General features: G+C 49.3%; 4 protein-coding genes across 4 annotated transcripts; 1 reads left to right on the plus strand and 3 right to left on the minus strand.

The window, feature by feature from the left end:
* Window positions 1-1,263: 1,263 nt before the first annotated feature.
* AO090003000915 (guanine nucleotide exchange factor DCK1) lies at window positions 1,264-7,629 on the plus strand (the record flags this gene model as incomplete). Its single annotated transcript, XM_023235096.1, has 2 exons — window positions 1,264-1,608; window positions 1,735-7,629. The coding sequence occupies 2 exons, from the start codon at window positions 1,264-1,266 to the stop codon at window positions 7,627-7,629; spliced, it is 6,240 nt and encodes a 2,079-aa protein (XP_023090148.1).
* Window positions 7,630-8,422: 793 nt separating this feature from the next.
* Window positions 8,423-9,467, minus strand: AO090003000916 (metallophosphatase domain-containing protein; the record flags this gene model as incomplete). The annotated part of the gene is made up of 2 exons (XM_023235097.1): window positions 8,423-8,435; window positions 8,476-9,467. The coding sequence occupies 2 exons, from the start codon at window positions 9,465-9,467 to the stop codon at window positions 8,423-8,425; spliced, it is 1,005 nt and encodes a 334-aa protein (XP_023090149.1).
* Window positions 9,468-9,963: 496 nt separating this feature from the next.
* AO090003000917 (40S ribosomal protein eS8) lies at window positions 9,964-10,634 on the minus strand (the record flags this gene model as incomplete). The annotated part of the gene is made up of 2 exons (XM_001819983.3): window positions 9,964-10,492; window positions 10,561-10,634. The coding sequence occupies 2 exons, from the start codon at window positions 10,632-10,634 to the stop codon at window positions 9,964-9,966; spliced, it is 603 nt and encodes a 200-aa protein (XP_001820035.1).
* An 893-nt stretch (window positions 10,635-11,527) lies between these two features.
* On the minus strand, window positions 11,528-12,205 carry AO090003000918 (DUF2470 domain-containing protein; the record flags this gene model as incomplete). The annotated part of the gene is made up of 1 exon (XM_001819984.3): window positions 11,528-12,205. The coding sequence occupies one exon, from the start codon at window positions 12,203-12,205 to the stop codon at window positions 11,528-11,530; it is 678 nt and encodes a 225-aa protein (XP_001820036.1).
* Between the last annotated feature and the right edge of the window lie 1,178 nt (window positions 12,206-13,383).

The raw sequence follows: 13,383 nt of genomic DNA on the forward strand, positions 1-13,383 counted from the left end.
AGCGTCGTGAAGTTATATATATGTATATAGTACGGGGTATAGATTGACGGCTTTGAGACAGGAGAGGTTGACTTGTGGGGTGGAATGCCCCCCATACCTTTGCAAAAGTTTATATAAATATCACTTTAAATTAAGTCTATAATATTCCTTACTAAGTAAACCTTGGACCCATTTAAGTACAGAAAGAAGAACCTAAAAAAGAACAAGAGGAGACAAAAGAAAGACAGCCTGTCTTAGTTCGGAATGGGCCTTTGTTACTCGACTGTGACTACCCTCGATCTTTGGCGTAAACTCGATGAGATTGGTATATCGATATATATAAGCCACATCCAATTGAGATTGTGTGTTAACCAGGAAAATCCCCTATTTTAGAAACCCCCACCTCAAGTCACTTCATTCTCTTCAATCAATGAAACATCTCATCTAGGGGACGAGTCCAGCCTCAGGCACCACGCACTAACCCTTAAGTTCTCCGCCTCCCGCTCCGCCCTTTACCCTTTCGAGGTCCTTTTAGTCTGTGGCCGGTCATAAAGTAGCCTCTTAGTACGATCGCGGTTCCTCCGTCTCGATCATTCTTCCCCCAAGTCTTTGGGATTACGCTCTCTAATTCATCCCCCAATCTCTTGCGATCCACCACGTCATCTTCGAACTTGCTTTGGGGGCAATTCTTTTGGAACATTTTTCTCGTGGTAAGCTCCTTCTATCCCCTCCCCCTTCATTTGTCCGCTTCTCCACAGTTCCCGCCAAGATGAATACAGATGGTTGGGCTCCACAGTACAAACCATCTGGCATCCACTGCTAGGGGGAGGAGAAATTGGGAGAAAAAAAAGATCAATTAATCAATGGTCTCACTTGCGTGACCGTTTTTGTTAACCCTATTGTATTTCAGCACCGCCATGTGGAGCAGTCCTTCCTCAATCGCATCTAATTTCTTAAATCACCGTGTCGCCTGAATCTCGAACGCGGTCGTCGCTGGAAATTACAGCTACTAACAGAGTGGATTTGGTCATAGACTTTTAGTGGCCCTCGCACCCCCCTTTAGGGATACCAATTCAGTTACTTACTCGCAACCCGTCTACTTCGAAACTCCCACAATCCCCTCTTTTCGCAACAATAGGGAAGCTGCATGTAGCGTCCTATCCATCGATCAATAGAGAATCCATTCCTTCTCTCGCCCCCGCTTCGCCGCTACTTCCATTCCTCTGACGGCAGTTGTGACGACCGCTGCGGGGTGCGCTCCAAACGGCCGCCTCGATAGCAGATATGCCCTGGCGGCCTCTCTCTCGAATCGCTTTTGCCGTTGCTATATACCCGTTTCAACCCTCGACCCCGGCCGATTTACCTCTGGAGCTTGGTGATGAGCTATACATAATAGAACAAGGGGGTGCCAATGGAGAATGGTGTCGCGGTTATCTCGTGGCTCCGCCATCATTGTTGGCGGGCTTAACGAGCACAAAAGGACAGACCCTCGAAGCGAGGGTCTTCTCCGGCATTTTTCCCCGCAACTGTGTTGAGATTCGTGAGGTTCTTGGCGATGCAGACGGGCAGCGAACTTTGACAAATGGAGATAGGAGGAGTATCGAACAAGGGGACGGCCCAGATGGCGATGTGAGGAATAGTGTGGTCTCTTTGCATGATGACGAGTTCATGACTGGGGAAGTATCAAACGTTGTGATTGCTAAAAAAGGGAAACCCTCTCAGATCTTCATTCACAAACTGGATGATGATCAACAGAGCCCACGCTCACTTTGCAGTACTACTTTGAAGTCGCCGTCCCTGCCTCACACTCCCATCACAATGACACCCCGAGACCCGCACGGTCCCAAACCAGCAGCTCCTGTACCTATGCTCAAGATCGGTGACGAGACTCCAACCTCCCTGTCGGAACCTCTAGTGGACGAAATTGCCTCGTGCTTGCGCGAATGGCATTCGACGAACCTTCACCAGCTCCTGCTCAATCGACAATATGACGTTATTGAGGAGATGTCGGCTATCGTTCAAGAGCTTGACCTTGCCAGGAGACAGCTTCTCTACAATGTGCTCACCGCACAGGAGAAGGAAGGGTTGCGACAGGAGGTCGTGTGGAAACTGGTGCGGGCAAATAAAATGTTAAGCGGAGACGTCATCGTCAGAGATCCCGAACAGCGTGGCCGTTTATTGACCGGCGAAGATTCCGCCGTCCAATTGACAAAGCTCCAGTCTGAGATGAGCATGCTAGAAAGCAGTCCTACAAATCCATCCGACGCCGCAGCGATCCATCACCTACTCTTAGAAGTCAATGCAGTTTCTGGCAACTCTCCTGGGCCCGTGACGCTTGCTGTGAATTTGTGCTCTCAATCGGAGACCGGTGGCCTCAACCCTCTGTCCGAAACATACATCTTAGACATCCCATCGCCGGAGAAATTTGCAAGCATGGGGCAGAGCAGCAAGCTCAAGACTCTTTTCACCGAATTGTGTGCCACAGATATCGGCGATGGATCTGCGAACGGGCCCAAGCTATACTTGGTCGTCGCAGTCCGAGCACCAGAGACTGCTTCGACAGGCGCCCCGTCTCAACCAAGATCTTCGGTTTCTAGAGAGGGATCCTCCGCTTCCAAAACATCAACGGGGGCCAATCAACAAGGAAAAAGCAGCTTGAAGACCCGCCGCAGCATGATGTGGACGTCGAAACCACGTGGCATTCCAAGCGCTGAGCAGGGTAAAGAGAATTCCAAAGGCCCGCCTGAATCTGCGGAGAGCACGTCCAGCAACAGCAAAGAACCAGCCAATAGCCAGCCGGCAAAGGAAACCACTCAGATCCGCACAATAGGCGTGGGTATCTTAGAAATATCACAGATCGTTGGCCAAGACAAGGATACTGAACAAGTAATAAACATCTGGTCTTCGTCAGAAGAAAACGAAAATGGGGATGAACATTCGGATGGCTTCGATGAAGTAATTCGCACGTTGCTTCCAAGTCCCAGCGGGAAGTATGTGAGATCCCCACGAGCCGCACGGCTTCATCTACACCTATACCCTTTTGTGGGCAGTGATTCAGATGCCTTGGTTCGGAAAAATCCTACAATTATGCATAACGTCGTCCAAACTAGGAGAATTGGGTTTTCCCAAGCTCCGACTAAACCTAGATCTGATATCTATGTAACAATATCCCATGCTACTTTTCCTCCCGAGGCCTTACTTTCGCATCCTCAAGCGGGCCAAGTTCCCGTGCCGACAAATTCAGGACTCCGCAATCTACAGTTGACCCTGGAGGTACGTGCCTCGTCAGGAGCCCGGATAGAACGATGTGTTTTCCCCTCGTCCAACAATACGGCGCACACAGCTTGGCGCACCACGATAGCCGCACGAGGTGTGCCTTGGAACCAGACCATTCGCCTCAACATCCCTACGGACCAAATTCCAGGGTCCCATCTGATCATGAGCATTGCAGATGCGCCTGAGTTTCCATTCGCTCTTGCTTGGATGCCGCTATGGGATAATCAAGCCTTTATGCGAGACGGCCCTCATTCGTTATTACTACATGCCTACGACAAGGTAACTTCCAGTATCGAGAATGGTAAGGGAGCCTATCTGTCGCTCCCCTGGAGCTCGCTGGGCAAGAATGAGTCTGCCAAGGACGAGGCTATCACCGGACCGTTAGCTACGTTGCGCTTAGAGACCAGCCTCTGTAGCACAGAGTACTCCCAAGACCAGGTGATACTAAGCCTCCTAAACTGGCGTGAACGTCCGGTAGATGAAGTCTTGGATACGCTGAAGAGGGTCCTTTTCGTGCCAGAAATCGAAATTGTCAAGCAACTTAGCAGTGTCTTCGACGCTCTCTTTGGGATCCTGGTAGAAAACGCTGGAAATGAAGAATATGAGGACTTAATATTCAAGAACCTGGTCACGGTTCTGGGAATTGTCCATGACCGACGATTCAATCTTGGCCCATTAGTCGACCATTACGCTGAGAACCAATTTAACTTCCCGTTTGCCACTCCATGCCTCATTCGAAGCTATCAACGTCTCCTGCAGGGTGCTTCTGATGGGCAGCAGTCTCGTAACCTTCGTGCCACTTTTAAGGTGGGACGGCACGTCCTTAAATTCATCATCAATGCTAGGCAGCAACAAAAAGTGAAGGAGGAAGGCATCGGGATCACCCGTGTTCAATCGACTTTCAACCGGGACCTGCACATGATGTTCAAGTCTCTTGAGGCTCTCATGAAGAACCCTTCGCCTGCCATGATTGGAAGCAAGACGCTTGTTGTCCAGCATTTCCACACATGGCTGCCCGAGCTAACAAAGGTGCTTCCCAAGGACGAGATAATCATGATAGCCCTCAGCTTTATGGATTCGTGCAAAGATGTCAAGGGCATGCTAATCCTTTATAAGCTAGTGCTGATACAGCATTATACACGTCTCGAAATATTCAGTACTGGGCCGGAGAGGAAAAGTTTGGTCTCCAGTTGTATAGGCTGGCTGGCACCGTATTGGGGGGCTATCGGACCTGTTTCTGATTTGTACCGTGATCAAGTTCGGTTGAACTGTGCAATAGTCGCAGAACTCGCAAAGGAGCCTGACCCATACGTGTACGACTTCATGCCCAAGATCGTCTCTTCATATTACACCATTATACCCGACGGTGTGGAAGATACCAGTTATCTCTCCCTGCTCTTCAGCAAATCCTTCCCGTTCCAGGTGAAACCGTCCAAGCAAACGCAAAAGTTTGATGAAGCTTTGGTGGAGCTGTCCGCAATCATGGCTGCCACCGCAGCAATACCTAACCCTAAACGACCTCGGTTGAAAGGCTTAGAGCTTGCTACTTTTCTCTCTCAGGCTCTTGAGGTCCATACGTCGATCTTGAATTGCGAGGCATACCCTGAGAGCTGGCTCAGTGTTCACGTATACAACCACCGGGCGACGGTGAAGAGTCTTGAGTATCTCTCTTCGCTTTTGATCGCCAAATTCCTACCGGCGCCAGAAGATGCAGAGAAGTTTGATACACGACTATGGGAAAGCTTTTTCATGACTCTACTAAAGGTCGTGTCGAGCGATGTCCTAGCTCTTGAGACCTTCCCGGAGCAGAAACGGCGTGCTATCTGGAAGATCGCTGGCGATGTCCGTGAGCAAGGCGCCGAGCTGTTGCATTCCAGTTGGGAAGCCATAGGCTGGGATACCACAGAAGAAGAGAGGGAGCAGTATGGCCTGAAAAAGCTTGGGGGATATCAGGTTCAGTATGTCCCTGGTCTCGTGGCCCCTATCATCGAGCTGTGTCTCAGTGTCCATGAAGGTTTGCGACATGTGGCGGTTGAGATTTTGCGGACAATGATTCTCAGTGAATGGAGCCTTAACCAGGACCTGTCCATCATTGAAACGGAGATCATTTCTAGTCTGGATAATCTCTTCAAGACGAAGAATATGAACGAAGGCGTTGTCCAGAAGCTCTTCATTGCTGAGTTGACGGAGCATTTCGAGAACTGTTCTTCCTTCGACGAAAGCCTCTCAAATGCGGTCAAAGCGCTTATCGCAACTGTAGATGAGCTTCTTGATCTATTCGTAGCCTCGCAAAGTGGATCTATGGCTGAAAGTTTGCATTCCCTCAGGCTGATGGAGTACATGAAAGACATGGGCCGTGAAGATATCTTCATTCGCTATGTTCACGAATTGGCTCAGCTTCAAGCCGCAGCAGGTAATTTTACTGAAGCTGGCCTTGCACTCCAATTTCATGCCGATCTCTATGAGTGGGATCCGAGGCGGTCCCTTCCTGAGCTTCTCAACCCCACTTTCCCAGAACAGACATCGTTTGAGAGGAAAGAGTCCTTGTACTTCTCAATTATTCAATTCTTTGAAGATGCTAAATCTTGGGCACATGCACTTGTCTGCTACAAGGAGCTAGCTCAACAATATGAAGATACTATCATGGACTTCGCCAAGCTCTCCCGGGCACAAAGCTCAATGGCCAAGATATACGAGATCATTGCAAAAGAGGAGAAACAATTCCCCCGTTACTTCCGTGTGCTGTATAAGGGACTCGGTTTCCCAGCAACCCTACGAGATAAAGAATTCATCTTTGAATGCTCTCCAACCGATCGTATGGCCTCCTTCGTCGACCGTATGCAGAGGGAACACCCAGCTGCGCAGATTGTATCGCCGGGAGAAGTTCACGATTATGAGGGCCAGTTCTTACATATTAGTCCGGTTACTGTTCACCGTGATATGACACATCCGGTCTATCAACGATCTAAAGTCCCGTCATCTGTAAGGGATCACCTCTTGATTTCCGAGCCTTGCCGCTTCAGTTCGACATTAAAACGACATATTCGCGGTGCGGATGTTCAGGAGCAATGGGTGGAGAAGGCAATTTACACAACTGCGGAGCCATTCCCTAATATCCTCCGGAGAAGTGAAGTTGTTGCAGTTGAAGAGCTAGCACTTACCCCCATGCAAACCGCCCTTGAACGAACTTGGCGCAAAACTCAAGAACTAACATTGCTGCAAAGGCGCGCCGCATCTGGTGAGGACATGAGCTTGTCGAACCTAACAGAGGCGCTAGAGCAGTTATTAGAGCTCAACTCGTCTTCGGCCGGCTGTGTAGCCCTTTATCGACAGTTCTTGTCGCATCCGCAAGGCGATGCTGAGCACGATGATACCCCAACACCAGTTGATCCTCTGAACCAGGCTCTAGCTGTCGCTCTGATTGATCATGCCTTGGCAATCAAACAAGCCCTGGCCCTCTTCTATCGACCAGCGCACCAAGCCACGCAGGCTGAATTGATGCGCCGCTTCGAAGAGGCGTTTGCCCCGGAACTTGCTTCTCTTAGTCCTGTCGTACAAGAGACACCCCATTCAGCACCGCGTCAGTCTCCTCGCTCTTTACAAGATCGTAAACAGCAGGCAGCTCTGCGCTCCAACACACCGGAGCAAGAACTGATCCGTTCTTCACGGCAAAGCCACACTCGCAAACATTCCCAGAGGCCATCAGTCATCAGTATCATGAACCCCTTCAAACGTGTAAATTACGCAGCAAGCGGCTCGGTCACCAATGGCAATGGAGATTCAAAGTCGCCACTGGATGGGAACGATAATGGTCCGGTTGAAAACGGCCGAGTCGAGGATACAGACCGTGAAGACGCAGCAACAATAAACAGCCGGACCACCAGTCAATCACGGGATACTCAGAGTCGGCGCAGAAGCTTCTTTGGAGAAAAGTTGCACAAACATACTTCGTCGTTGTCAATCACGAAACCTGTGCCTGAAGATACCCAAGCGCAGATAAGTCAACGTTCAAGAAGCGCTTCCCGGGATGCAGGTGCGAAACCACAGAAGTCGCGGGAGACCCTTAGTCGGACAAGTTCACAAAACAAAGGGGTCTCTGGGAACGATCGGCCGTCAGTCGTCAGCCCCAGATCGGGATGGTCCACGATTCCTTCTATTAGTGACTATCCTCGCCCAGTGACACAGAGCAGCAGGACCTCAATGAGAAGCCCTGACCTGGGTAGCCCGAAAATTCCCCAGCAAACCCACTTTCCTACCGGTGGTGTTCGGGACTCTGTTATGAAAAGATTCAGCCTGCTTAAGGGTGTTGGGCGAAAGAGCAGTCGCCTCGATTTTAGATCTGATACACCTGGCATGGCAGTCCGCGAAGAGTAGAATCGCCGGCCTCTGCTTATTTTCTTACTTTCCCCCTTCTTGCCCTTATTATTCTTTTAATGTCAGGACATTAATGCTCGTTACTCTCCTCTTTCATGTTCTTGCTCTTGATTGAAGCATTTTTTCTTTGTATCGCAGCGTACCTGTTCTTTGCTATACCTCCCTCAGGATTTCCGCCTTATCATACTTTAAATTCTCTTTTGCTTTTCCTTTCTTGAGCCCGGTACGTACCGCATGTTGGTGACGGTGACTTCTTTGCTTATCTCTTCTCTCATCTGCCTTTTTTGATCTTTTTGACCTTCTCCTTCTTTTCCCTTCTTCATTTCTCACTTTCAGGACATGATACATCAGAGATTCCTCCCAGATACCTATCCCTACTCTCATCTCCCTTTTCGTGTGTTGCTGATCGCGACGTCTCTTTTGTTTGTTCAGATAAACATGGGCCACTTTGTAAATTTCACTTCTACCTTTCATATGGTCACTCCCTTTTTCAACCATTCTTCTACCCCTTGTTATGTATGGACCCCTTTATACCCGTAGGTGCAGGATGGCTGGTGGTCCCGGGAGTTGGATATTTTCAAAAAAAAATTGATCCATGGAAATTATATATAATCAAAACACGCCGCTTTGTTCAACCATATTGACTCACCTACCAAGCTATGTAAAGATATTTCTATTTTGTAGTAGTTGACCTGTCTTAAATTCGGTCTTGATTCATGGCAAATTAGGTCCATTCGTTTGAGATGTAAAACAAGGACACTATGTACGCCGAAGAGGATCTATAGATGCAATTTCAAACAACCACCCTACATGAACGAGTATAACAGGCAATCAATAAATATCTACTCAGAAGGAAGCTCCAGATCCACCAACCACGGTGGGTTCACAGCTTGGTACTGAACCGTCACCACGCTCGCATTGACGAACAGCGTCTCATCGCCCACCCTCAGCGGACTCATCGACTGTCCACTGACATCCGTATACGCACACCGATCCTCCAGCGTCGTCTCCTTATCACACTGAATGATCGACTGATTGCGCGTACTCCACTCCAGCCGCGCCGCCCCATACGCTTCATGTATATGTCCGAAAACATGCAAGCGAGGCTTCGCCCTCTCCACAGCCCGAAACAAATTCTCACAGCCCACACTAGCATGCGTCCCCACCACCTTATCCAAGATCCCATACGGCGGCCCATGCGTCAACATAATATCCACCCCATCATCCGGCACCGGATTCGGCGGCACGAACACCCCCTCCGACATCGACTGTGGGGGGTTAAATCGATCCGTATCCCGATCATACGCAAACGCCCACTGACAAAATTCCGGCGTATACGGCGACGCATAAACAGTGAACCGAGCCCCATTCCCCAACGTAAACGTCTGCACCCCTTCTTCCATATACCTGATCCCGGCGTTCACGGCCTCCTCGCTCGTCCATAGCGCCTTGATCTCCCGGACGGATTCCACCCGCCCTTCTTCTTCGGAGGACGCACCTACGTTTTCCTTCCCGGCCGTCGCGGATGCCGTCGTGTGGTCTGTTCTGTACCGGTGCCGGTAGTGGCCGATCCGTGTGTAGTATTCTTCGTCCAATGTGATGTCGTGGTTCCCGGCTACGACGAGCTTCAACTCCGCGGGTGCCACCTTGAGCATGTCCAGGATCACTTCGTGTTCGTCTTTTAGCCCTACTTTGGTTATGTCCCCGGCGTGCAGGAGGATGTCGGAGCTGGGGAGGGGGTGTCGGTAGGGGTTTGTGGTGTTTTGGGCTGGGTTGGGGGTTAGAGTGTGGGTGTCGGAGATTATGCAGATGCGGGTTTTGGTGGTTGGTCTGGTCATTTTGGTAATATGTTCTAGATTTGGGGGGGTGGTTGAGGAGGTTTAGGTTGTGTGTTTTTATTGTAGGGAGGTAGAGGTAGGATATAGAGAGGTAGAGAGGTAGTGTAGGTGGTTGTGTTGTGTTGTGTTAGGGCAGACTGGGTGTTGTGATGGATGTTTATAATGTCAAGATGATTAAATGGCGGAGGGGCCGACATGGCGTCATAGATAACCGACTGGAAACTTTGAAAAAATGTCTGATAGGGGGGGCAAAAGAGTGTGATCGACTGACAAGAACTTTACGGTATCTATTGTGGGGAAAGTCCTCTTGAAAACTCTAGAAGAAAAAAAGGAAACGATTATTCAAATTCGACAGAACATAACGAGGATCATTCCATTGCTGACAGCTCAGAGCTCTACACACAATGCACCCGTAGTGCCCCAGAGATCATAAATGTATTCTGGAAAAAATTGCTGAAACTCCGATACCACCCTTTTACAACACGATTTTCCTTTTTTACTTCCTGATAGCCTTCTGGTAGAAAGCAAGCTCCTCACCCTCCAGGATGTAACCGTCAACACGACCGCTCTGGCCAGGGCGGGAAGCAATGACGGCGTAGAGACGACCGGCCTCGAACTGTCTCTCGATGGCGGACTCGACCTTGCCGCTCTCGGCGAAGCGCTCAGCCTGCTTCTTCACAACGCTGTTGCTCTTCTTCTCCTCAGTGGTCTCGGTCTTCTGCTGGCGTCTGCGGCCGATGGGCTGGCCGTAGTGGGCCTCGTACCATTGACGGAAAGGAGCAGCATCAATCTGGACGACGGCCGACTTGGTCAGGGTGTTGGTACGGACCAGCTCGTTGTTGGAGGGGTGGTAGGCGACAACGATGACACGGGTCTTGCGGGAAATACCCTCGGAACCCCAGGAGAAGTTACCGGACTCGAGACGGAGGGCACGGAACTTGCGGTTACCACCACGGGTGCGGACCAGGTGGATTCTCTTGGTACCGATACGGGTGTTGGAGGGCTGGCGACCCTTCTCGAACGCCCTATTGGAAATGTGTAAGAATTTGGGCCTCTTATCTCTGGGTTCCTCAGAGCTCAAGTTCATTCATACCTCTTCTTGCGGTAGGTGGCCCTCTTAGCACCGGTAGCCGAGCGCTTGTGGCGGGAGTCGCGAGAAATACCCATGTTTGCTGTTTCGAGGGGACTGTGGACAACAACAAAGACAATTAGCTATCAAGAACCCGTAGACGCAGTAGTTCCGTTTTGTTTTGATTTCCCCTTCAAGTTTCCCGTTGGATCGTGAGATAGCGAGCGGTCAAAAATCGAATGCACTGATAGCGGTCGCAAAGCCCAAGCAGATAGTTTATGTATATCGGAGACAAGACGATGTGTGAAAAAATTTTTCCGTTCTTCTTTTTCGTCGTTGATATTCCCCTTCGGTTTCTCCTTTCTTTCCTCTGATTGTGTCCTGTCCCTTAAACTAATCCGATCGACTTCAATCGCTAAGCGGCACACGGCACGATAACCAACGCTCAAGACTCGACGCAACGGTGAAACCAGAAAGAGGAGATCGAAAACACTTGGAATGACGATAGTAAACTCACCTCTAATCCTGCAGCCCTTCACCAGGAACGCAGCGGGCAAGGGTCGTTGGGTGGTCGTGGAGTTGAGTGCTGTCGTCGGACTATCGTGAATTTCGCACTGTGCCTTCGCTTGAGAAGTTGCCCTAGTCCAAAGTGCGCGCTAGCCCCAATACGGCATAGCACCCATTCCCGTGACCTTTCGGCTAGACCGTTTTTGAACAAATCTTATTTTCCTTTTCTATAGAATTTCCCTAAAAATGTCCAAATTGTTTGAAGATTAGGACTAGTCTACTCAGGTGAATGTCTTTTAATAAAGTAATCAACAAGTATCTGTGCTTTTGACACCGCCTGAAGAGCAGTTTGTACATATACATCCATGTGTCATTTCCGGCCATAAACCCTTTGTCCACGAGAGAAGAAGAGAATGAGCCATCAAAGACTCTGTTAGGCTCTCCCCTATGTGGACCGTTTTGCCACATGTAGTGCATCCTCCGACTACTTGCGATGCTCCTTCTTCACTTGCTCTTCCTTCACCATCCGGTCAAATCTCCGGAATGCAAATACCCCCTCAATCATAATGGTGGCTACCCACGCAATCCATACACCAGACAAAAATGGCACACCGTGAGGTTTCAAGCGCTTCACTGCCAGCAGAACCACTTCTATAGCATGAATTCCCAGCAGAAGCGTACCTGGGATGGGCTGGACGGTGTGGCAAAACCGAGTGAATGCTGGGAACCTGTCAAGACCAGCTGTTTCGTAGAGCAATGACCCTGGCTGGAAATTGCTGCCCCGAGAGAACACAATTAACGTAGCTACGACCACGGCAAAGTTTATCGCCTCCCAGCCTCGGGGTGCTCTATATTCTTTGATGATGATATCCGAGAGCCCTAGCCGTTCGAGACACTCCTTGTGCATTGCCACCACGCGCTGTCGAGTATCGGAAAATGTTTTCATGGGTGGATCTAGGGGCACGCTATAGCGGATGCCCTTGGCGCTGATGAACAGATCAGACAGAGTGATGTCTTCCAACCGTGCGGCTTTGGCTTCTCCATCGGCGACATTGCAATAGACGCGGAGATACATCGCCAGCGATTTCTGGTGGTCCGCATTCATGTGGTTGATAATGAAGCTTTTGCTAGACGCAGATTTGTCGTCGTTGATTGCGGCCATTATTGCTGCTGGGGTGTCCTTTCAATCGCACACTGGTACTTTTCAGCCCTTGAGACAGTATGAATGGAGGTTAGAATGTATGTACCTTCAGTTCGTCAGGTACTCCGCTTCAGGAGTTAAGTACTTGACTCCGTTTGGTAATGCCAAGCTTCTACCTCGGCTTCTGTAAAGAGACTAACGTCGGATGGTTGCGATGCTCATGTGCTTCCCTTTCTCAGCAGTCTACTTAACTTTTAAGCTTCGGGGTAGATAAGCTCGGTTCCAGGTACTTGAGATATTTTAGGTATGCAATGCGATTGATCTGCTACATAGTATACAGAAGGTAAGCGCACGTGATGTGTATTTCCCAGTTAGGAAACGCTCTGCCCATCATCTCTCCTTCGACCCCCTTCTAGAGTAGAACTTGAATTCTCCATCAGCCTTCTCTTTGCGCAGAATCGAAGACAAATTTTGCTGCTCATCAAATCTGGACATTTGCATGTGCTTCATACTATATATACTACACACTTCCGTGATAAATTGTTGGTATATATCTGAAGCAGCTCCACATTACTAGTTGCCTCGTAAATTGGCGCAAGACCACCTGATAACTAACTCCTTATGGCTGCTATATCATTTTCGAGCCATTTCAGGCCTCAAATCCAGCAATCATTAGGTCTTATCATTTCTACACATGGCGAAATCGAAAAGAAGCATTGCACCATCCTGCAGAAGGGCCGGACGCCCTTCTATATCACACCTCAACCGGCTATACTGACTGCACGAGAGCTTACGCGACTTACCGAGCCTTGTTAGGATATTCGTGGGTGAATTAAGCCGCTTTAAGTCTAGATGGTGCTGTTGATCTCTAAACCATCCGCTATATTCTGCACTGGATCACACATATCTGCACGCTTGAAGTTCGCAATGCGAATAACTAACATCGGGAATCAAGTATGCATGTCTGAAACACATGGAGATATCAAAACGACCAGAAGCCAACATTTTCAAGCCGGAACGCAAATAACAATATCGGACTCATGCTATTAATCATACTAACAGTTGGAGTATAGTAACTATGCGCCAGAAAAAAGTAAAAACATTACCTGAGCCCAGGACTCTATTCAACAAACAGGAAACATGCGGAACGGATTGCTGTTTTCCTGGAACATTTTCATAAACTTCATGCTAGACATGTT

The sequence above is a fragment of the Aspergillus oryzae genome, chromosome 2, assembly GCF_000184455.2.
Source record: "Aspergillus oryzae RIB40 DNA, chromosome 2".
NCBI lineage: Eukaryota > Fungi > Ascomycota > Eurotiomycetes > Eurotiales > Aspergillaceae > Aspergillus > Aspergillus oryzae.